Raw genomic sequence first — 22,415 nt, 5'->3', positions numbered from 1 at the left:
AAATACTCCACATCTCCGATACCTATCTGTGTTCCACTCCGAATCTCCTTGTAGAAGAAGAAGTGGTAACTACGATCGTAGTCTCGCAGCTCAATGTTGAGATGAGAAAGGAATTGATGCTTGTAATTGATGCTACTATTATACTATTCACATGTTCATCATTCTGAAAGATAATAGTCATCCTCACTGTCATCATCGTCATTCTCACTGTGTTCTTGATGGCCATTGCTGACCATTCGTTCATCATTCTCATTGTCATCAATTGTTTCTCGATTCAATGAAAGGCTTTCATCTTGAATTTGCTTGAACTTTTTTGAAGCAGGAGATGTGTGATGTTTTTTCTGAATGTTTGGATCAAGAGAGTGGTGTTTGTGATGCAACAATGGTTGATTCACATCATCATCATCATCTTGATATTTGATTTGGAAGGCTCTTTTGGTTGTTGTTGAAGAGAGAAGAGAAGATGGTGCTGCGAGTTGTGGTTCTTGTTGTTGTGAATAAGAACTCCTCATCATCGTGGTAGTAGTAGTCCTCTTCGTAGTCCTTGTGGTGGTGGTGGTGGTGCTTGTACTCAAAAGATTTCGTTTTCTTTGTGATGTCTCTTGTTGTTGAGAGGAATAATAATACATTCTTAATCGAGAGTGAAATCTTTTTGCAGTTTTCATCATGACCACCTTAGGATGATCACCACCACTATTATTAGAGCCAGTCGTAGTAGAAGTAGTTGTGGCGTTGTTGTTATTAGTATTGGTGGTGCTGGTGCTGAAAAATGTATTTGAGGAATGGATGGGAGTTCCCAAATGACAACCCATGTCATGTTCATGAAAATTTTGACATGTGGTAGTCATGGTAGTAATAGTTGTGGTTGTGGTTTTAGTTGATTCATCATGATGACAACAATCATGACGATAGGATTCATTCTGTTTGATCTCTTTCAAGTCATCATGATGACATTGAATGGTATTATTACTACTAGTAGTAGTAGTAGGAACGGTATCAGTTGTAATGACAGTAGTAGAACTCGTAGTAGTAGTAGGAATGATATTAGTAGTAATGACAGTAAGAGCATGCATATTCGTGGTCCATCGATTCACTCTTCCAATCTCTACTAATGTTTCATACAATAAAGGTAAAGTACATTCTGATCTTCCAATCACATGATACATGTCATTTAAATCTTTAACCTCTTCATCAAGTCTCATATTGAAATTGTACATGATCTTTCTTGAAGGAGGAGTATTCTTGTTCTCCTTCCAATCCTTTTCACACTCATTACAATCCTTGTCCTCTTTCTTGTCACATTCTTCATCATCATGAAAACTCTTATTTTGTTCTTGAACAATACTCAAACATTCTGCAGTCACACCCACTGAAAATGATGTTCCAACAAATACAATTAAATCGCAATCACCAATCCATTCCATTGCCTTTTGCCATTGATAGAAATCATGACTTTCATACTTTTCATCAAATAAAAGAGCTTGCGGGAGAACAGGTTTACAACAAGAAGGACATTTGGGAACTGAGTGAATGGTAAATGTTGATGATGTGTTTGATGTCACGTAATTCTTGTTGTTGTTATTTGTAAAAGTAGACAAGTTGGTGGCAGAGTTGGTGGCGTTTCGAGTAGAGTTGGTGGCAGAGTTGGTGGTAGAGTTGGTTCTGGTGGTGGTGGTGCTTCTACTACTTGTTGGTTTCTTCTTTTTGACAAAAGTAGCAGCAGTACGAGCTGGATAGGTTGAGTCTGTCGAATGGAGGTCCTCTTGATGATTAGAATGATTCGAGGTAGTAGAATTATTATTAGTAGGTGCAGTAGAATGATTCCTGGTAGTAGTAGTAGTAGTCACCATGTAATCCATAATTTCAATCGAATCAATACTGAGTGTTTTTGAGTAGGGACAAGGATTCTTTTTTCTTTGATTGATACACTTGTAGAGACCTTAATGGATGATGAGAGTGATTTAAAGGACATTTGAATCATGTTCAAAGGATCATGATGAATATATTATTATTATTATAATTATAGGGTATGATCATGATGAATATTATTATTATTATTATAGGGTATTGTTGTTGTTTTAAATCATTATATATCACATGTCCAAAAAATATATTTTTTAAATACATCCAACATGTTGAATGAAAATTTAACAATTCATTTCAATATTATTATTGTATCGTAGCATTATTATTGTTTAACAATTCATTTCAATATTATAATAATTGTATCATTTAAAATTCATTTCAATATTATAATAAAAATTCATTTCCATGAATGACATATTCACATATTCACATATACATTCACATTCACATATTCACATATTCACATATACATTTATATTCACATATACATTCATATACATTCACAATCACATATTCACACAATAAACTCTTACCCAATCTTCCATGCACTTCAATCACCAATGATGGTGATAAACTTGTCTTTAAATGTAAATGATCAATATTTTGTGTAATGACTCTCACATTACATAATTTACTTAATCTTGCAATCGAATAATGTCCTTCATTTGGTTTTGCAATTAAATATTCTCTTCGATGATGAGTTTGTAACCAAAAATTATTATACCAATCTAATGGATTGGATTGAAACATTCTTCGAGTTCCCATTTCTATAATGTGATTACTCCAAACAGAATTTGAATCACCTCTATAGGTTGCAATTCCACTTGAAACGGATAAACCTGCACCTGTCACAAATAGACACTTTTTACCATGATATAATTGCAATGCTAAATGAAGAATATTGTTGAGAGTTTCTTCCGATAGAGATTCTTTGTTACAAGTTGGAGTATTCGTAGTAGTGGTTGTAGTGGTTGTAGAGGTTGGAGGAGTTGTAGTAGTAGTATTCTTGGTGGTAGTATTCGTAGTATTCGTACTTGCATGATTGGTCGTTTGGATGGCGGAGGACATGGCAGATGATCGTTTTGGCATTTTTTTAAGGTTGAAAAGTTCCTTGGTTGGAAGACATTCTAAATGGTGAAAGTTTTGATGATGATGAGGATGAGGCATTTTTCTCTCCAAGTATAGTAGTACAACAACAATCAAGTTCCAAAAGTCTTCCGCCAATTGATTGGTTTAGGCGTGCTTCAAACAGAAAAAAGGCGCCAAAACTATCTCTCGAAAAAATACAATTATTTGAACTTGTTAAGTATACTCTGGCTGAACAACTCGAACCTTACAAACATCGCCACCACCACCACCACCACTCTGACCACCACCACGAACATCATCATGCCATCCAAGGAAAAATCTTCTCGCTCAAATTCATCCAAGAAAAAGTCAGAATCTAGTGAATCTTCGGAAGACAAGAAGAAAAAGAAAGAATCCAAACGATCTTCCTCTTCCAAGAAGCGATCGAGAAAAAAAGAACATTCCGAAAAGAAAAAACATTCCTCAATAGAAAATAGTTCAGCTCCTTCCAATGATCATTCTCTATCTTCCACTACACAACATGCACCTTCTGAGATACCTCTCAACAACACGACCACTAACAACAACACTACCACCAACACTCCTCCTTCTTCTCAAAATTATGACATTCACAAATTGAATTTCATGACCACTCTTAATATTAATAATCATGTCTATGAAAAACAACTGAATGAACTTCAATTTATCATCAATTCTAAATTAATTCCAACCAAACAATCATTACTCTCTCAACTCTACAAAATTCAAAGCAAAATGACAATGGTTAAAAAAGCCAAAGACAAACTTGTCAATGAATACAAAATTCAAATGGAGACCTTGTTTAATAATTTGAACATGCAAGAGTCAAACAAAATGTTAATATTGAAACAAGATGAAAGTTGTGTATTGAATCAATTGCAAATCATTCAAAATTTTGTCAATCGAGTTGGAAATGAACTCTCTTCTGGGAAAGAGAATATTCCTGTGAATGCTGAATATTCAACATTTCATGACATTTCGAGTTTAATTGGAGAGGCAAATTATTTGTCTGATAAAAACTTACCTCTTTCGGTTGATAATCCAACAGTCATGACCACTCTATTGGAATATGAACAAGGAGATATGAAAGATCTTTCTTTTTACAAACACAAGTAAGTGTTGAATGAAATGTTGTACTCACTCAACATTCCAAATTACAATGATCACTCTCCATCATTCAATGGATCTTTACATTCCTAATCACATTCATGTGAATGCATTGTCTTCATCATCAACTAATCATTATTGTTTTGAACTCAACACACATTCATGTGAATACATGGCTGGTCATTGATGATGAATGCATTGTCCTCATCATCACATGGTGATCAATTGAATTGTTTTGATCAAAACATGATTAGTTATGAAGAGTTAAAGAAATTACTTCACATGAAAAATCAAATGATTACAAAATTAATGATTGAGAAAGAAGAAGAAAGAAAATCTCAACAAGAGGAAATTAAAAGAATAACAGAGCTGTACATGTCCACCAAGAATGAATTACATGAATGGATGAAAATGGTTGAAAAGTGAAAATGGAAAGGTTTATGATCCATATGAGTTTGTTCTGGTATACCATTCATCTCGAAGAGTTTCAATTTTCTTAATGACATTGAATATTTTCAAGAGACTAATAGAGAAATTCCTCTTCTGAATATATACAAGAAGTAGGACACTTGGAAATCTAAAGGACACACAATCATCCGAATTATAGATTTATTCCTAATCTCTTAAATAGCATGTCATCCATCTTGAAAGCCAGTTCATAATTTTTGGTTTTGAATACCTGTGGTGATTGATTCCTATACGGAGGACGATTCGAATGATCATTTTCCATATTGGTGGAATATTGTTGACTCTGAGTTGCGAGTGTCATCATTTCTTTATACAATGGATTTTGAATCGATGCGACACACTCAATGGCTGCTCTTGAAACGAGACAAACATGAAGTAATTTACCATTATTGAAAGTTGGAGAGCTTGTGCTACCAATGTAACACTCACTATTAGGATTTGTAAATAAATTAGACATTTTAACAAATATTTGTTTCAATGAGGAAGAAGGATGTAATTTTGATTCAAATTGTAAACAATCAAGTGCACTATTCCAATTATAAATAATTGCATGTAATCGATAGTGATTAATTTTGTTAGATCCTTTGATCACATGAGTTGAAATTCTATTCAGAGTTTGAATATCATGTATTGGATCATTAGAAATTCTAAGGATTGGTTCTCCACTACTTAATTTTGGTACTAATTTTACTTCATGAGGAGTTTTTTCTTCAACAAATGAAACTGTGTGTTTTGTAACAATACTCAGACAGCTAAATTTGGATGCAAGTTTTTTCTGTTTTTTAGTTTGAATATTTGTGGAGGAAGATTTGACATCAAATTTGAGATCCGAGAGGGAAATAGTATTGTTTTGAGAGGACATTATGGATAGTGATGATTTTATATTTTCCGAACTATAAATTGGAAATAATTTGTTTAGATGATAGGAAGATGAGGTCGTAGAAGTCATTTGTAATCGTTGTTGTTGTTGTTGTTGCTGGAGAGAATAGTTTCGACGTTGATTCATCATAATTGGAGTGGCAGCTTGAATGATGACTGAATGATGGTGGTGATGATGGATCAGGTTGAATAGAGTAAGAATGCCACTGCCATAGTTCCTTCCGTTGTTGTTGTTGTTGTTATTGTTGCAGCAGAAGGTATTCGTGATTGGTGGTAACATTACCATATGCCTTCTCATCAACAAGATTCGTGAGGCAAGCATTTTTTTTAGGGAATTCAATGACGACGATGATGGAAGAACAGTGTGTGGTCGACAACACTGAACTCTTGAAGTTTTCCCTCCAAAAAATTCCAAACTTGCCAACTGTTTCGAAACTCAACATGTTGCTCTCTTCGGCGGCCCTCATTCACTCGCAACAACAACAACAACAACCTTCCTCATCCTCATCATCCTCATCACCACCACCACCCTTATCATCACTTCTTGCCAACAATATGGCCTATTCTCTGAGTGAATGGTTCCATCAACATTCCATCAATAGAATTACTCCTCATGATATCAGTATTGCTATTTTAATTGATATTACAAGAGAATCTGATGGATTGGATCATCATCATCATTCCTTTACTCGATTACCCGAATTAAAGGAACAAACCATTGCAACCAACAAATTTATTATGGATTGTATTCAACACGTACATACTCCCATATTCGGAACCATCAATCGATTCATTACGGAATTAACCAATGTAAATCCAGATCTAGTTCAACCATTTATTTCTACTTTCTCATCCATTGATAATATTGATGCTCTATTCACATTATTTGACAAATTTAAAACCATTCAAGTGAATAAGACTTCTATTTTCGGAATATTTCTTCGTAAAATTATTTTAATATTTAATAATTTATTATTTGATGGAGTCAAGACATTATTTGATAATTTGATGAAATACAAATCCAATCAGCCAATGTTACTTTTAAATCAGGATACTATTGAATGTACTTTTCAGTTATTCCCTTTTACTACGGCTACTACTCCTGTTATTGCAAATAGTCGTACAACCACTACTACTACCACCGCTACTACTTGTTCAACAACTCCTCCTCAGAATTCCTTTGGTTCTGATTCTGTTCACTCTGTGAGCAAAATATTTCCAAAATTGTATTATCATAATTATATTCAAAGTTGTAAAGAAATGGATTTTGTGAATGCCAATTTCTTTCTTCATATTTATTATGATTATTTTCAAAATAGATCCTATTCTTCATTGAACAAATCTCTACTCTATTATCATTTTAAATATTACAAACAAGCAACCATTTCCTTAAAAGAGAGTATTAAAATTGCTCAACAAAATAATGAACATGAATCTCTATTATTATCCTTAATCATTTTATACAAAATCAAAATGATTGAATATTTTCATAATGAATCAAAGAATGTGGAATTATTTATTTTACAAGCATTGAAATTTGCACAAACTCAACCCAATCAATCACTCTCTTTTATTTCCTTTTTTATTACTCTCGATTATATTCAATTCAAATTATTAACTGGATTTCATGATGAAGAAATTCGTTTACAATTATATTTATTATTGAAAAAGTGTGAACAGGTATCCTTTCAAGAATTGCAAGAATTCAATCAATTCAATTCTAAAATACCATTATTTCCCAAGTCTCTATTGAATCATGTAAAATTACATTTTTATCGATTCATTGGTGATCGATTGTTGTATCAATGTCATTTGAGATTGTGTGGAAGTAGTAGTATGACAATGACGACGACGACGAGTGGACACTTGAGATCTCCATTCACTGGTCGATTGAAATCACCTCTAAGGTCACCTCTCATTCTGAAATCACCATCCATTCAATCACCTCTAAGGTCACCATCCATCTCATCAAATACCACAAATACCAACACCTCCTCCTCTTTACAATCACCCTCCTCCTCGAAATCTTGTTCATCATCTCTTCAATTAGGATTCACAAGAGATTTTTTAGACTTGTATTCAGATTATGAATTATTATCTTCAAAATCAATTCCAAATTCAGATCATACATGTTATAGAATCATCATTGTGCATTTCATTCAATTACAAGATCGTGAAAATGTGAATCTTCTAATGAATCAATTTAGAAATATGATTGATCCATCATTGACTATTGATCAATGTGATTTATTATATTTAGAGTCACTCATAGCCTATTACATGGATGAAAATATTCATCAAGCTATCTCTAAATTCATTTCATGCTTCAAATTGGCTGAGAAATTTAATTTTATTCAATTACTGAGTGTATATTTAGAAAATTGTGAATTATTGAAAAATAAGGAAACTTCAACTCTGTTAATGTCTTATCTATTCAAAGCAATTGATTATTGTGAAAAGAATCATTTAGAAACATATAAGAGTCGATGTTTATTATATTTGAATCATCATCCCATGTCCTTCATGTGGTCATGTGATGGGAATGGTCGGCATGGATTGTCTTGTCCAACAACAACGATCATGTCAATGACACCTCCTCCTCCTCCTCCAACAACAACAACAACCACTGTCATGACGAGTAGTAGTATTGATAGTACTACTGCTACAACCACTGCCATGACGAGTACCAATACTACTACTACTCTACCACTTTCAACAGCTAATAGTATTCCAACTAGTGTTGCCATGACTAGTACTACTACAACTACTACTACTGCAACCATATCACCATTATTATCACCACCACTACCAAACAATACAATGAATACTTTACTCACTCATGGTAGTCAAACAGATATTGCCTATTATTATGAAATACTTGGCACAAGGTACAATCATGTGGAATATTTGAAGAAATCATTATCTCTCTATTTGAAATCATTTTGTTTAATTCAGAGTAGATTTTTGTGTTACAAATTGGCTCAATTGACCAAAGATGTCTACTATTGTAAATTGTATTGCAACATTCATAAGGAATTGAGAAAGAGTCATACAAGTGTATTATTGCAGAATGATACACCATTACCATTGGATACTATCATCGATCGATCTGTGGAATACTTCAAAATGACTCTGAAATCAATTCAACAGATTTGATCACCGAGTTGCAATCGAACAACTTGGCACCGAGTTGCTCAGTTGAAAGAGGCTCTCTCAGCAGTAGGTGAACACGGAAACTCCCAAAATAAAAAACAACTCAAAAAAAATGTCCCACACCCATTCTTCATCTTCGACTCTAAGACTCGGAAGCAAACCCAAGATTGATCATGACTCGGTAGTAGTCAATCCTGTCATGTCTGCCACTTTGATGGACATGGGATTTTCTAAATTCAAGTCAGGAAGAGCTCTTCAAATGGTAAACAATATTTCCATTGATGCAGCCATTCAATACATTTACGATCATTTTAATGAATTGGATCAAGAAGAATTAATTGCAGGAGCCTCTGATCAGACATCTTCCACCAGTGCTCCTACAACAACCACCCCACCACCACCACCACCACCTTCACCACTCCTTCATCAACCCTCCCCTCATCCACACCCAGCAACACAGAAACACCAACTTCATCATCCCTTGCTGGTATCCCAGTGATACACCACAATCCAAACAAACTCAAAGGAGATACTCTCGAAAACAAGTTAGCCTTTGCAGAGAGAGAACGTTTGAAGGAACAAGAGCGATTGAAAAAAGAAAAATTGGAAGAAAAAGAATCAAGGCTTTGAAAGAACAAATGAAACGAGAGAAGGAAGAAAAGATGATGAAACAAACAGGAGTGAGTAGTAGTAGTGGTAGTAGTAGTGCTGCTTCGGCTTCTACAAGTGGAAGTAGTTGCAGTTCATCCTCCTCTTCCAATGTGGCTCTCATTCAAGTCCGATTACCTTCAGGCACTACTGAAAAGGTTCAATTGAGTGCTGATGATCATTTGGATGCCTTATTTGCTGCAATTTCTAATCAATTAGATCCAAATGAAGCTTACAGTATTTTGACTACATTTCCACGTAAAGAATTCTTTGCAGAAGATTGGAATCAAACAACATTGCGTTCAGCTGGATTAGTACCAAAAGGTTCAGTCATTGCCCAATTGACTAAAAATAAGGGAATGGTAATCAAGGCAACAACTTCCACACCAACTGGATCATTAGCAACAACAGGAGGAGGTAATACTATGAACGACGACGATAGCAGTGATGATGACAATGGCAGTACAACAACAACAACCTCTTCTTATACTTCAAGCAGTCGAGTACTTGGTTCTTCTTCGAACCCAATTCCAGAAGAAAATGCTATCAAAACCATTCTTAATTCAGTTGTGAATTTCAATAAGGATAGTTATACTTTATTGCTATGTGAAAAGCAATGGATTCTTTCCAAGTTAGAATCAGGAACTAGTGATTCTCAACACGTTGTCTATCGACATTTGGGAGATTCTCATTTGGCTGGTTCTTCTCTCAATGAATGTGTCTTGTATTCTGCTCTTGGCCATGTGAGTATGTCATCCAATGGTGAGACCATGGTTGGTACTTGGAGATTTATACATCAACATGGTGGTGGAGTGTGTATTGAAATTACCAGTCAAAATATGGTTCAAGTCATGCGCATTGAGTCACTCACGAACGAATGTTTAATTTTGAAGAGAATTGAAAAATAAATTTCTAGAGAAGAACAAAGTGTACTTTCATTGTTATTGCAACAATATGAACTTCAAAGTAAATCACTCAGATCGATCACATGCATCTGATCAAAAGGAACTGGATCAAATTGGAATTCTTCGAGAGCCTGAATGGTGGTGAATATTGAGGAGTCATTAGAAGATGGATTAAGAGTGTTTGTTGTTTTTCTTTTCAAATCAAACCTTCCAAATAATTCCTTAATTCTTTGATTCAAGACATGCTCAAATCCTGAATCTCCCATTTCTGCAACCTTCTCATGAAATTCAGAGTATATTTGAAAGATCAATGGAATCGCACATGGATAAGGATAAATATCACTCGCCATTAAATAAATACAAATTTTTGTGTGTGTTTGAATGTAGCAATAACAGATGGATTGCATAGAGGGAATGGTTACAGCAAATATCACATCATTTGGAGTAAGAGAGATTGTAAAAGGAGAGGTGTCATCGCTTGTATTCACACTCGCTTGTTCACAAAAGGCATCCACATTCATATTTTTGGTAATTAATTTCACATAATATTCACAGAGAAGGGCAAAATAATGCTTGTTCACAAAAGGCATCCACATTCATATTTTTGGTAATTAATTTCACATAATATTCACAGAGAAGGGCAAAATAATGATCATGTTCTCTCTTCCTATGAAAATAGGAATACATGGTTTGTATTTTCCAAGGTTTGCTATGACTCATTTTATGAATGTTCACAAATTTCAAATGAATCATCTTTTTAAATAGAAATTCACAAATAAATGCAAATTTCAATTGTTTTTTTGGATGTAAAATCAATGAGAGTACATAACGACACTCTTCATCATGACATTGTAAATCATCATCATCATGACATTGTAAATCATACATGAATTTTTCATGATGATGATCAAGAACATGCTGAATCATGTTTCGAGAAATGTTTGCACTTTTCATTGCATTCGAATGAATCATCATCCTCGAATGGCGAATATTCTTCTTGTTTGTTCTCAACATGATTCTTGCCAATAGCTTCTCCCATAGTGCATCACTATTGGCAATTCTTTTCCATTGTCGACACACCAAACATAGAGTGGTACAAATTTCATGAATATTTAAATATTCAAATATAGAATGATACAACAAGTGGTTGTTGTTAAAAAACAAAGTGGTGGTTTTACCAATAGGATCACGACGCATTGTTGTTGTCATTGAAAATGGTTGTATCATCATTTAATATATTCAAAGTGAGTCATCACCAGTCGTATTTAGACATCATTCGGAGAATTCATGATACAATTAAAAGTACAATGAGAACAGAGAATACATTTTTTTTAGAGGTGGAACTAAATTTGGAATCTGAAGAAGAAGGAATGAATGGATGACCTATTGATGATGACGATGAAGACAATGGATCGAGGAATTATTCGTCTCCAGTGTTCACTTTGAATCTCAATATTCTCTGCGTACTGAAAGATCACATTGATTAATAGGTGTAAGTGCATGGTTGTATTAAAGGTCACAAATTTCATTGTCATTTCCATTAAAAAAATTATCCTAATATGGTGTTTCAAAGGTCAGAAGGAAAAAGGACAGTATTGTTTTGCAGGAATGACTTTAGTGCAGCGTATGTATGGATCAGTACTGTTCCGTATCTGATAAACAATGGTCTTGAAATTAAGCTCATCAAACCGTTGCCAAAACTTTCTTGCTTCCTTTGCTTTGTCTAATTCATTTCTTGAAGAGGATTGAAATTTGTTGCAAGAAGCCCAATAACAAAATGTCTTCAATAACGCTTCACAATCATATTTTGTTTTGTAAGATTTGAAACTACGGGGATAAAAAATACATTCTAAATATTCATCTGCGCAAAATGAAACTGTTCCGGCAAACTGTGTCAATTCGTCAGCTTTACAAGCAAAACCCCAATCAATAAATATTAATTTTCCGTCATTTCCATTCTTATAATTTTTGAGAGTATTCAAAGTTTGATATTCGTTTTCAAACAAGATGGTATAATCAAACGTTTTACATATTTTAGCAACCCTTCCATCAGGTACTTCAAAAACCAAAGAAGTATAACCTTCGGAAAGGAAGTTAAATTGATTGCTGTTGATGGATAAAACCCAATACCATCCATCTTGTCAATGGAAGTGTTAAGTAATGAATAAAGTGTTTGAATACCAAGAGTTACCATATTATTGGTGGGTGCGAAATCTATCGGTTTTGAATGTTGAAAAGTAACAATATCATCATCATTGATCTCAGCTTTTAGGAATATAATTGATGTGTAATTTGTGATGAATCCGTAATTACACTTTCTGTAATTTTTTTGAGCAATGAGAAGTGTTTGTAAATATGAAATCATTTGGCCCAGACTGCTTGCGGTTTCGATACTTTTACCACGAGCTTTTATGTCACCAATAATATTTGCAATTTTAGTTAGTAAAATGAGTGATTAGATGTTTCTAGTAAGGTATAGTTTTTGAAGTAGAACGTAAAATCTGATGCTTGAGATGTGCTGCTATCAAGTTGGGTTGATAAATATTGTTTTTGGCTTGTGTCCATTACCTTCAAATCATTTTGTGCCATTTTTTCGAGGATTGTACTCATTGCGTTATAGGCGTGAAAAGGTTTAATATACCATCACTTAACCTGGCTATGGGTAATCCAGTTCGTGAGCTCCATTTCATCGACAACAGTAATGTGTTGTTGGTTTTGTTCTGAAATATAAATACTAGCATATGAGTGAGTTGATAGGTTGGATGTAGGTTTGAGAGTTAATTGTAATTGTTTAGTTTTTTCTTGTTCACGTTTTGTTTTTTCTTCCTCCTGTTTTGTTTTTTCTTTTTCTATTTCTATTTCACGTTTTGTTTTTTCTTTCTCCTTCTTTAGTTGATATTTTCTTTAGTTTGTATGGGGTAGAATTCTCATACTCTTTTCGTTTTTTTGAGGATGAAGATGATGCTGAAGGTGGTGTTGCTGGTGATGATTCCGGTGAAGATGATGAATCTTCTGATGATGATGATAGCGGTTCGGACATCGTAAATTTTTTTCAAGAATTATATTCAGCTGCACGAGAAGCCTTGTGATCAATAAAATTTTTTTCAAAATACTCAACCAAACTTATCGTTTACAATCGGAACATTCCTTCACTACGTTCAGAACATTTCATCCATGTATTTCTAATTGCTGCTGAATCATCATTCAAAAACCAAAGCATTGTTTGAAAAATTCAAGATTTTGGTTCGTTGTCAAATAAAGTATCGGATGGAATTCAATGATTGATTTGTTTCACAAAGTTGCTAATCCTTGATTTGCGGAGGAGGAACATTCAGATGCATTAGTATTATTGGAAGTTGTACTTCCACCCTCATTGGTATGAGAAGCATACATCTTTCTGCCTCAAATTCAACCTCAGTAATTCCAACAGTTTTTGTTCGAGCTTGATGTCTTCTTGAGTGGCAATATCTATGGTTGTATTGGCTTCTGAAAATACAAATCTTCAATGACTGAATGTTGACTGTAATCTTCATTACACCAAAAGCAGGATCAAAAAATGTTTTGCTGAGAGGGAGAAGATATTTCCACAAAAGTTGATGATCTTCCAGAAATCTGAACTCTCAGATTGGATACTTTTAGCATTTATCCTCAGACAAGGATATTTTCGAATATTTCACAACAGAATTGCTGAAAATTCAGCAAGTTTGGCTGCTGGGGGTAAACCGTTAAACAGTGATGCCGGTGGTTGTCTGAGGATAGACAGTACGTACTCTGTGTATCGAAGTTATTCTAACACAACAATTGTATTTATTTTGATTCAATTTTTCTTTTTGACAATAAAGAGCTAATATTATTATTGATTTTATTAGATGCTACTATTATTATTGATTTTATTAGATGAGCACAAGGTTTTGAAAACGACTACCAATATTTGTATTCAACATTTTGAATTTTGTTACAATCATTTGTTTTCATTAAGCAGGCCATGTTGGAGGAGAAATCAATTTGCATCGTATTTTCCTTACATTGTCAGCAAGCTTCTCTCTCTTTCAACAATTACAAATCCTTCCTGCATGCCAGGAATCCTCTCTTTATCAACACATGCAAACTATTGTCGTCAATATGAGTATCTTCATCTTGCAACGTTTCACAACGTTTAACTGGGTGGGCATGTGCTACTTGGTGATTGTGTTCTTCACCTTCCTTAATCATCTCTCTTTGAAAATTCGAGAGTAAAGCTCTCCATCAAGCCACCTCCATCTGTTGATTCAACCAATTGAGGTGTTCCAACATGGAAGAGCAGTATCCAGACCTGCTGCTGAATTCAAATGAGTTAGTTGATGATTCGTATGATCATTTTGTTAATACATGTAATTTGATGGTACCATCTTCACTTGAACTTAATAATAAATGTGATTCAATAAAATCCAAATGAGTCACACATGAGACATGTTTTTGATCTAAATTATAAATCAGAGAACCATCCATCTATGGATAAAAAGGAACAGACATGCCACATGATTTAGACAAAATAATAATTATCCACATAGAGGTCAACAATCGTTTGTCCATTCAAATATAAAGTTAATAATAATGAATCATATCCATCATTTAGATTCACAATGAAACACCACACACACCTACCTTATCAAATACCTTAATCGTACCATCTTGTGATCCTGTTGCAACCTTATCTTCGCATTGAGTCATACATGTCACAAATCCATCATGAATATTCAAATGAGATTTGATCAAAGTGAATGAAAGAGTGGAATGAGTGAAGTTAGTTTTCTTCTCAATTTTAAAAGACCACACACAGATAGTTCCTTCACATCCTCCACTCACTACTCTCTTGAGAGTACCATCGAATGCAATACATTCAATACTATTATGGAATGGAGGTGATTGTGAAGGTGGTGGTGGTGGTGATTCGTTGTTATTATTACTATTACTATTACTACTACTAGTATGACCTTCTCCATCCATTATGAATACCAAATTCATTCTTGATTCTTCGGGATTCATTTGTGTTACATTAAATGCCATCAGAGTACCATCATACAATCCACACATGCAAATGTCATCGAGAGAATCTCCATCTTGATCAATACTAAAACAATAGACACCCTTATTATTTTGAGATGAATGATGAGATAATGAATGGATGAGTGTTGTTGTGTTGGTCGTATTTGTTGTTGGTGTTGTTTCAAAGACCAAACTTTTCACATACTTGTCGTTGTTCTTGTCAGATTCATCCAATAAATCATACAAGACTAAAATACCACCACTACTCTTACTATGATCATTCCTATCACTACCACCACTACTCTTACTAAATCCAGCAACAATGACTGGCATTTCTTTCTTGACATTTCCATCCAAATAGATGGTATGAGGTGAGAGATGAGAAATTTCAATGGAATATTTCAAACAACTGGAATATTTCAAAGTAAGATTCATGGTACGTGAGTGTTGTTGTTGGGTAAAAGGTGGTCGAGTTGTTGATGTTGAAATGGACCATATTTGAATCAGAGATTGTTGTGGATGGGAACAAGTACTCCTGTTGGTAGTAGTAGTAGTAGTTGAACTTTTTGGAGAGGTTGAATTCCGAGTAGTGTTGGTGGCAGTAGTGTTGGTGGTCATAATAGAATCATGACTTGACACATGTGCCACTAATAATTGATGATTCATCACAAATAATTGTTTACAATTCACTCCTCTCAGTTGACCAATCTTTTCACCTGAATGGACATCAAAGATACACAAACAATGATTATCATAGGAAACAAATACTGCTTTCAATTCAGAATCAAAGAATACACTTGTAATTGAAACATGATTGAAAGGAGATCGAATGACACTGATTAGTGCCTTATTTGGATTTTCTAAGAGAGCAATATCATAGCTGAAGAGAGTGTAACACAGAGAGTTTGTTGTTAATAGGTTAATAGGTTCATTAATAGTTGTTGTTGTTGTTGTTGTTGTTGGAGGTGAGTGTACATGAATCATTCATGGATGTGGTTGTTAGACCATATAGTAGCAGATATAATAATCCACTCTCTAGTGACACAGTATTGAATGATAATTGAATTAATACTTACACAAAAACACTTGCATCATTGGATGTACCAACGGTAATATAATCTCCTGTCACATGCCATCCTTTGACAGAACCAATATTACGTGCAATATTGAGAGAAGCAATATCTTCCGATGCGTAGAGTTTGTGAGTGCTTGGTGAAGACATTTTTTATTTCCTTTTTTAAAAGAATCTTGCATTGTCTTTTCTTGTCAAGACTTTAAAAGGAACAATTATGTCACATGAGCAAGAAAAAAATAATTCAATCCAAATTCCTTCTCAAAATCCAAATAACAATGATTGCATTGAGCTCCCAAGTTTAACCATCTTGATGTAAATTTTTACCCACTCATTGAAATCATTATCTTGCACTCTTTTCTTCTCTGCCAAATGCACAGCATGCAATAATTGATGGCATGCTTTGCACAAAATTTCCAATGGTTCTTCATTCTTGAACCATTGAATAAGATCTTTCTCATTGCGAAAGGCAGTAGCAAAATATTTGGTGGATGAGAATGATCTTGTGGTTGTACCTTGGCGTTGAAAATTTGTATGATGAAGACAAGCATCCACTGACTGAAACAAATTTTCAATCACTGTACCACACAAAGTACAGGATGGAAGACGTTCTTTGGATTGATTCATCACATGAACAGAGTAACATTTCAGAGAGGCAAATTGCTTGCCCATGAAAGCAGCACCACGATGGTGGTAATTGTTCTTGAGATGGACGACTGAACAAGTCGAGAAGAAGGAGGAGTCTACACGTGAAGGGCTCATGTGTGCTTTGATTTCACAGAGTTTGTTGAAATAATAGTGAAATTGAAAAGAGAATTGGGGTCTCTCCCACTTGTGTTATTGTTTTTTGTTTGTTCTTTGTAATGAGCCTTTGAAGTCAATCAGTACTCAAATGCTTCCATTGAAGGTTGCCTTCAATTGTTTACCCAGCCTTTCAAGATTGAAAAAAGTGAAATGCTTCCAAACAAAGTTCGAATGCACAAATTTCACCGGTTAAATACTTTGCCTTTAATGTTTGTGTAGCATTTATATAATATTGATCAAGGTAACCACACTGGAGACAATTTTTAGAACCGGAGGAATCACAAACTTCAAAAGGAACTGAGGGATGGCTAGGACACATGGTTCCTCCTTGGTCTTGCTATACTTGTTTCTCTCCCAATGATTGTGCTTTCTTAAACAAGTATTGCATCTTGGACGAAGCACATCCTGGCGAATAAAACCATTTTCATCCAACAATGTATCCACATCCATTTCACCAAAATCGAGGAGAATAGGATTGCTGTTGGTACTGCTGTTTTGATTAGAGAAAGCCGAATGATCTTCAACAAGAGCAGACCTTTTTTTTGGAATTCTTTGTCTGCCAAGTTCAAAGACGAATTATCCACGTCATGACCACACTCGGAACATTTACCTTCCTCCACCAACTTGTCCCTTCTCCTTCGTTCTTTTCCTTGCCTTTTCCCTCTTTTCATAGCTATCTTTTTGATAATTGACAGCATTATTTACAAGAGTACACATTCTCTTGCTGTTTTGAAAAGAATCAAAGAATGCCTGATTCCACATTCTTTCACTTGTTTCTCAAGGAGCTCAAGGTCCTAATCTTTCCGACAAAATTCTTGAGGATAAGAAGCCAATCGAACAATTGTTACATTTTCTCGTGGGAAGCACTCTCAATATGGCGATCCTGTTTGGGTGGATATTGAAATCCATAAGGAGAGTCGGGCAAGAACTTAGCCTTATTTTGAGATGTTGATTTCTTCTTGTTGGTACTTGTTGAGGCAACTCGATTAGATCCAACATTAGTATCCTTGTTGGGATGATATGGTTGGTACAACTGAATTACCTGAAGAGTGCAAGGTTGATTGAACCATGATCGGAGGATGATGATAGGGTGATGCACCATCAACTGAGAGATGATTTTGGCCAACCGAGGACAATGAAGAAGAGGAGCCACTTCCGAATCTTAGTTTGGATTGTACAAACTTTGTCTTCTTGTTGGGAGTTGGTTGAACGTATTGAGGCTCATTGGAAGAAGGAGAGCCTTCACTCTTGGTTCTCTTGTTGTTTGAATGGGACACTCTTGGCATGACAATTTTTTTAATTATTCCTTTAATGAGAAGAATGGTCAACAACAAAACTTTAAAGTTTTCGGTTGACTTGTTTATAAAAATTTCGAATTTATCCCTAAATTAAAAGTAGACTATTCCAGCAGTGACAAGGACATGAAATAAAAATTTCGAATTTTGGGATTGTTCAAGTCTTTTCTTGGAATGTTCTTCTTCTTGCTGAGAGGAAGCTGTTTGGTTGATGGACATAGTTGACACTACATACTGTGTTGTTGAAGTAATTTTTCTAGCGATGTTTTCCTCTAAAAATTACAATTACATGTTGAAAATAACAATTTCATTAAGGGAAGAGTTTAAAAAAAATAGTCATGCCAAAACCATCCAAGTCTGATAATAAGCGAGCCCAGAATGAAGCCTCTTCTTCTTCAAATGAGCCTCAATTTGCTCAACCAACTCCAAAGAAGACAAGGCTCGTACAATCCAGACTAACTTTCGGTGGTTCCTCTTCATTAGTTGGCCAACATTCATTCTCGGTTGATCAGGTTGCGTCATCTTCCTCTCATCAAGATCAACCTCCAATCATGATTCAGTCAACCTTACTCCCTTCAGGGCTTCTGTTGTAGCAACTGTTTCATCCAACAAGCCGTCCAAGGGATCTGTACCAACCTTATCATCCAGCAAGGCTAATTGATGTAGGATCTAATCGACCTATCCCCATTGACCCAAAATCTTCGGATAAAAACTAGGGTTGTACAATCATCTCGTCAGGTTCAGTCTTCATCTGCCGTACAACAACAACCAGTCATTGATGTAATGGTTGATGAAAATGTTGATCCACAAACCTCCGCAATGTTGAGCAACAAGTAAAGGACTCCTCAAAACAAGACGAGTACTCCTCAACAACAGAAGAATACTTCTCAAAGAAGGAATAAGAAAGGCTCTGAGGCTCTTGATCTACAAAGAGCTAAAATGCTGGGCCATACAGGAACAATATATTGACAAGTTCTTGCCCAACTCTTCTTACGGATTTCAATATCCGCCCAAACAAGATCGTCTTATTGAAAGCGCATCTCTTGAGAAGATGGAACAACTCTATACATATCTGCTCATCCTCAAGAAGTTTGTTGGTAAATTGAGGGCTGCCAATATTACCCATCTCGAAAAGGAGGTGCAAGAGGGTGGAGGACCCAAGACATTCTTCAAGTCTCTCTCTCAAATCGAAAGAAGATGTGCTCTCTCGTGAACAATGCAGTGAATCAACAAAAGGATACTTTTGAAAAGAGAGAAAAGGCATGTAAAAGTACCAAAACGAGAAGAGCCAAATTGGTCGAGGAAGGCAAGTGTTCCGAGTGTGGTCATGACATGGATAATGTTGCATTGACCAATGCTGATAAGGAGTTCCTTAATGATGGAGATGTTCTCTTGGTCGAAGGAAGTTCTTCTACTTCTACCAGTTCCAGCAACAGTTCCACCAATATTCTCGATTATGGTGATGAGATGGATTCAGAGACCCTCTTCGATGATAATGGTTTCATTCGAACAACCTTTCTTCGTCCCAGATGTCAACAGTGTTTGCGTAAACACAACGAGAGGGAGAGGCAAAAGTATCACAAGGTCAAAGAAGAAGGAGTCATGTGTCCAAGTCATCCATCGATGCCTTTGGAAGTGTGTGATCCAGAGTTGGGTACAACAGCTTTTCTCAAATGTGGACTGGTTCACATGGGCAAACAATTTGCCTCTTTGAAATGTTGTTCCACACACTCGATGGGACGCCCTCCACAATGTCTTCCAGCATGTTCTCTGTGTGGAATTATTGTAGAGAATTTGTATCAAGCGGTGGCTGCTTGCATTCATCACCTCAAGTTCCAAATGGCAAGCAAGACGAAAAGGTCCTTCATTTGTACCAAGTACTTTGCCACTGCATTTAGAAAGGAAAAGGACCCCAATTGGTTCAAAACTGAGGAACCGTTGGAAATTCTCTGCAAGGCATGTCATCACTTGCCGCATGCAGTGTACTTGATGGAGAAGCAAGGAACCCAAACGGAGGACGAGGAAAAAGTTCTTGATGACTTTAATGAGTGGGTCCAAGTTCACATCAAGATGGTTCGATTGTTGGGAGCTAAATGTGCCAAGTGTGAAATGGATTTTGAAAAGTTGGGTCTTGCTTTTTTCATTCTCGCTCGCATTCATCAGATCAAAACCGATGGTGCTGATCAGAGACGCAGTGCAACACACATTCTCGAGCTTGAGGATAGAGACGAAATTGCTGCACATGTGAATGAATATACTCTTGCACTGGAAGGAAAGCAGCCGAATTGTATCAATGTTTGTGTGCTTGCTGTCATCAAACGGTACACATGGAAAAGAATGCGAGATTGGTTTTGAGCAAGGAAGAGCATTCCGAGGATAGAGAGAAGGTGGAAGAGATCCCAGAAATTAAGAGAAGACTCTTTGGTGGCCGTGATGATGAAAAGTAATCACAATAAATTTGGAGGACAAAATGGTTTTTTTTCAGGTGGCAATTTGGGAATATTAAAATTTCATTGGCATCTGTGGGGTTTGAACCCACGAACCCATACGGGATTAGATCTTAAGTCTAACGCTTTTGACCACTCAGCCAAGATGCCATCTGATAAATATAAATTGGGGGATATGAAGAACACTAAACAGATGGTCAGTTATGGTAGTCGAATAAGAAGGTTCGAAAGCAATCAACCTGGTACTTCCTAATGATAATTCCGGGTCATCACATTCCCAGCCGATGAGTCGACTCAAGAAACCGATCCAAATAGTGACAACTCACGAACACACTCATCCAAAGAGTCATCAGTAAAACCCATTAAAGCCTTGAACAAAGCGTGATATAACGCCTCCAATAACTCCCAATGAATTCCATTTAAGTGTTTCTGTTTTTACTCAAAACCAAGCGACAGTTAATTTCTTCGAATATGTTGTTGATCACCTCTGCCATTACATTACTGATTGGGATGTGGCAAATGTACAAACAACGTTCTTAATGTTAAGGAAATATTCAGAACGTTGTTTCAATGATATCCTTAACAGTGACATGAGCAAAAATACAAGTCTCATTCCGTTCCAACAAAGAAACAGGATGATAATACAGTGCAATGTATGAGTTTAGAGAAGTTTAGATGAGCACGATAAGTGTTTTAATCAAATTCAAAAACAATTTACGCCTATTATGCTAAGACTGATCACGATAGAACCAGGCATCCACTTTCCCAACACTTGCCAGAACATCACGAGCGCAATTTGAAACCATGTTCACACCACCAATGTATTTGGATTCAAAACAAACCAAACGCTTCAAATTAGTCTCTTCTCCAAATCAAACTCTTAATATTAATGATTTTGGTTTATTTCGGAAAAGTGTTTATACAACACATGATGAAGAGGAAGCAATACGAGGCCACATATCAGCACATTCCTTGGCAACTGGACCAGCAACAGCAGATCCCTTCATTTCACCCTTGTTGTTCACAATGACTCCAGCATTATCTTCAAAGTAGATGAAGGTACCATCTCTTCTTCTCCATGGCTTCTTTTGTCTAATGACGACTGCAGGCATGACCTTCTTTCTGAGTTCTGGCTTACCCTTCTTGACAGTAGCCATGACCATGTCTCCGACACCAGCAGCTGGCAATCTATTCAATCTACCTTGAGTTTGATTGACAGCAATGACGTACAAGTTCTTTGCACCGCTGTTATCAGCACAGTTCATAATTGCTGTTGTTGGCAAAGCAGAAGAAATTCTGAACTTGTTACCGAGACCACCTGTTGCTCTCTTTGATGCCATTTCTAATCAGAGTGTTGAAATAATGCGATACGGTTCAATACAAGAAGAATGTTGAAGGAGCAAATTCTATACGTGAGTGGGTTAAGCAAGAGAGAGAAATACGTACGTAATTTTTGACTATTTTTTTCAACAAAATTTTTTAAAAATTCAGGTCAACCTAGTTTTCGTAGTTTACAATGAAGAAGGAATGATCTCCTTCTTTTTGCTCTTGTCAAGTTAAACACCTCATCCTCAGCGACTGTTGCTGATGACTCTCTTCATTCCCAGTTTGATTTTGAATGAAACAAACACTTTGGTAG

At 35.7% G+C, this 22,415-nt stretch overlaps 12 protein-coding genes across 12 annotated transcripts; 6 read left to right on the top strand and 6 right to left on the bottom strand.

Moving 5' to 3' along the window:
- Positions 1–158: 158 nt before the first annotated feature.
- Positions 159–2,955, bottom strand: FDP41_000391 (uncharacterized protein; the record flags this gene model as incomplete). The annotated part of the gene is made up of 2 exons (XM_044707266.1): positions 159–1,939; positions 2,400–2,955. The coding sequence occupies 2 exons, from the start codon at positions 2,953–2,955 to the stop codon at positions 159–161; spliced, it is 2,337 nt and encodes a 778-aa protein (XP_044569205.1).
- Positions 2,956–3,255: 300 nt separating this feature from the next.
- Positions 3,256–4,506, top strand: FDP41_000390 (uncharacterized protein; the record flags this gene model as incomplete). Its single annotated transcript, XM_044707255.1, has 2 exons — positions 3,256–4,085; positions 4,335–4,506. The coding sequence occupies 2 exons, from the start codon at positions 3,256–3,258 to the stop codon at positions 4,504–4,506; spliced, it is 1,002 nt and encodes a 333-aa protein (XP_044569204.1).
- A 175-nt stretch (positions 4,507–4,681) lies between these two features.
- Positions 4,682–5,749, bottom strand: FDP41_000389 (uncharacterized protein; the record flags this gene model as incomplete). Its single annotated transcript, XM_044707243.1, has 1 exon — positions 4,682–5,749. The coding sequence occupies one exon, from the start codon at positions 5,747–5,749 to the stop codon at positions 4,682–4,684; it is 1,068 nt and encodes a 355-aa protein (XP_044569203.1).
- Positions 5,750–5,868: 119 nt separating this feature from the next.
- On the top strand, positions 5,869–8,583 carry FDP41_000388 (uncharacterized protein; the record flags this gene model as incomplete). Its single annotated transcript, XM_044707232.1, has 1 exon — positions 5,869–8,583. The coding sequence occupies one exon, from the start codon at positions 5,869–5,871 to the stop codon at positions 8,581–8,583; it is 2,715 nt and encodes a 904-aa protein (XP_044569202.1).
- A 109-nt stretch (positions 8,584–8,692) lies between these two features.
- Positions 8,693–9,079, top strand: FDP41_000387 (uncharacterized protein; the record flags this gene model as incomplete). The annotated part of the gene is made up of 1 exon (XM_044707221.1): positions 8,693–9,079. One exon carries the CDS (start codon positions 8,693–8,695, stop codon positions 9,077–9,079), a length of 387 nt encoding a protein of 128 aa, XP_044569201.1.
- Positions 9,080–9,218: 139 nt separating this feature from the next.
- Positions 9,219–10,136, top strand: FDP41_000386 (uncharacterized protein; the record flags this gene model as incomplete). Its single annotated transcript, XM_044707210.1, has 1 exon — positions 9,219–10,136. One exon carries the CDS (start codon positions 9,219–9,221, stop codon positions 10,134–10,136), a length of 918 nt encoding a protein of 305 aa, XP_044569200.1.
- A 53-nt stretch (positions 10,137–10,189) lies between these two features.
- FDP41_000385 (uncharacterized protein) lies at positions 10,190–10,654 on the bottom strand (the record flags this gene model as incomplete). Its single annotated transcript, XM_044707199.1, has 1 exon — positions 10,190–10,654. One exon carries the CDS (start codon positions 10,652–10,654, stop codon positions 10,190–10,192), a length of 465 nt encoding a protein of 154 aa, XP_044569199.1.
- A 3,832-nt stretch (positions 10,655–14,486) lies between these two features.
- On the bottom strand, positions 14,487–16,380 carry FDP41_000384 (uncharacterized protein; the record flags this gene model as incomplete). Its single annotated transcript, XM_044707188.1, has 3 exons — positions 14,487–14,621; positions 14,778–16,038; positions 16,235–16,380. The coding sequence occupies 3 exons, from the start codon at positions 16,378–16,380 to the stop codon at positions 14,487–14,489; spliced, it is 1,542 nt and encodes a 513-aa protein (XP_044569198.1).
- Positions 16,381–18,032: 1,652 nt separating this feature from the next.
- Positions 18,033–18,320, bottom strand: FDP41_000383 (uncharacterized protein; the record flags this gene model as incomplete). Its single annotated transcript, XM_044707177.1, has 1 exon — positions 18,033–18,320. The coding sequence occupies one exon, from the start codon at positions 18,318–18,320 to the stop codon at positions 18,033–18,035; it is 288 nt and encodes a 95-aa protein (XP_044569197.1).
- Positions 18,321–18,667: 347 nt separating this feature from the next.
- On the top strand, positions 18,668–18,922 carry FDP41_000382 (uncharacterized protein; the record flags this gene model as incomplete). Its single annotated transcript, XM_044707166.1, has 1 exon — positions 18,668–18,922. One exon carries the CDS (start codon positions 18,668–18,670, stop codon positions 18,920–18,922), a length of 255 nt encoding a protein of 84 aa, XP_044569196.1.
- A 604-nt stretch (positions 18,923–19,526) lies between these two features.
- On the top strand, positions 19,527–20,684 carry FDP41_000381 (uncharacterized protein; the record flags this gene model as incomplete). The annotated part of the gene is made up of 1 exon (XM_044707155.1): positions 19,527–20,684. One exon carries the CDS (start codon positions 19,527–19,529, stop codon positions 20,682–20,684), a length of 1,158 nt encoding a protein of 385 aa, XP_044569195.1.
- Positions 20,685–21,693: 1,009 nt separating this feature from the next.
- Positions 21,694–22,345, bottom strand: FDP41_000380 (uncharacterized protein; the record flags this gene model as incomplete). The annotated part of the gene is made up of 3 exons (XM_044707144.1): positions 21,694–22,118; positions 22,223–22,233; positions 22,341–22,345. 3 exons carry the CDS (start codon positions 22,343–22,345, stop codon positions 21,694–21,696), a joined length of 441 nt encoding a protein of 146 aa, XP_044569194.1.
- Positions 22,346–22,415: the final 70 nt, after the last annotated feature.

The sequence above is a fragment of the Naegleria fowleri genome (genome assembly GCF_008403515.1).
Source record: "Naegleria fowleri strain ATCC 30894 chromosome Unknown tig2, whole genome shotgun sequence".
NCBI lineage: Eukaryota > Heterolobosea > Eutetramitea > Acrasida > Naegleriidae > Naegleria > Naegleria fowleri.
The sequence above is the reverse complement of the archived record's forward strand: the minus strand, read 5'-3'. Positions and strand labels throughout refer to the sequence as shown.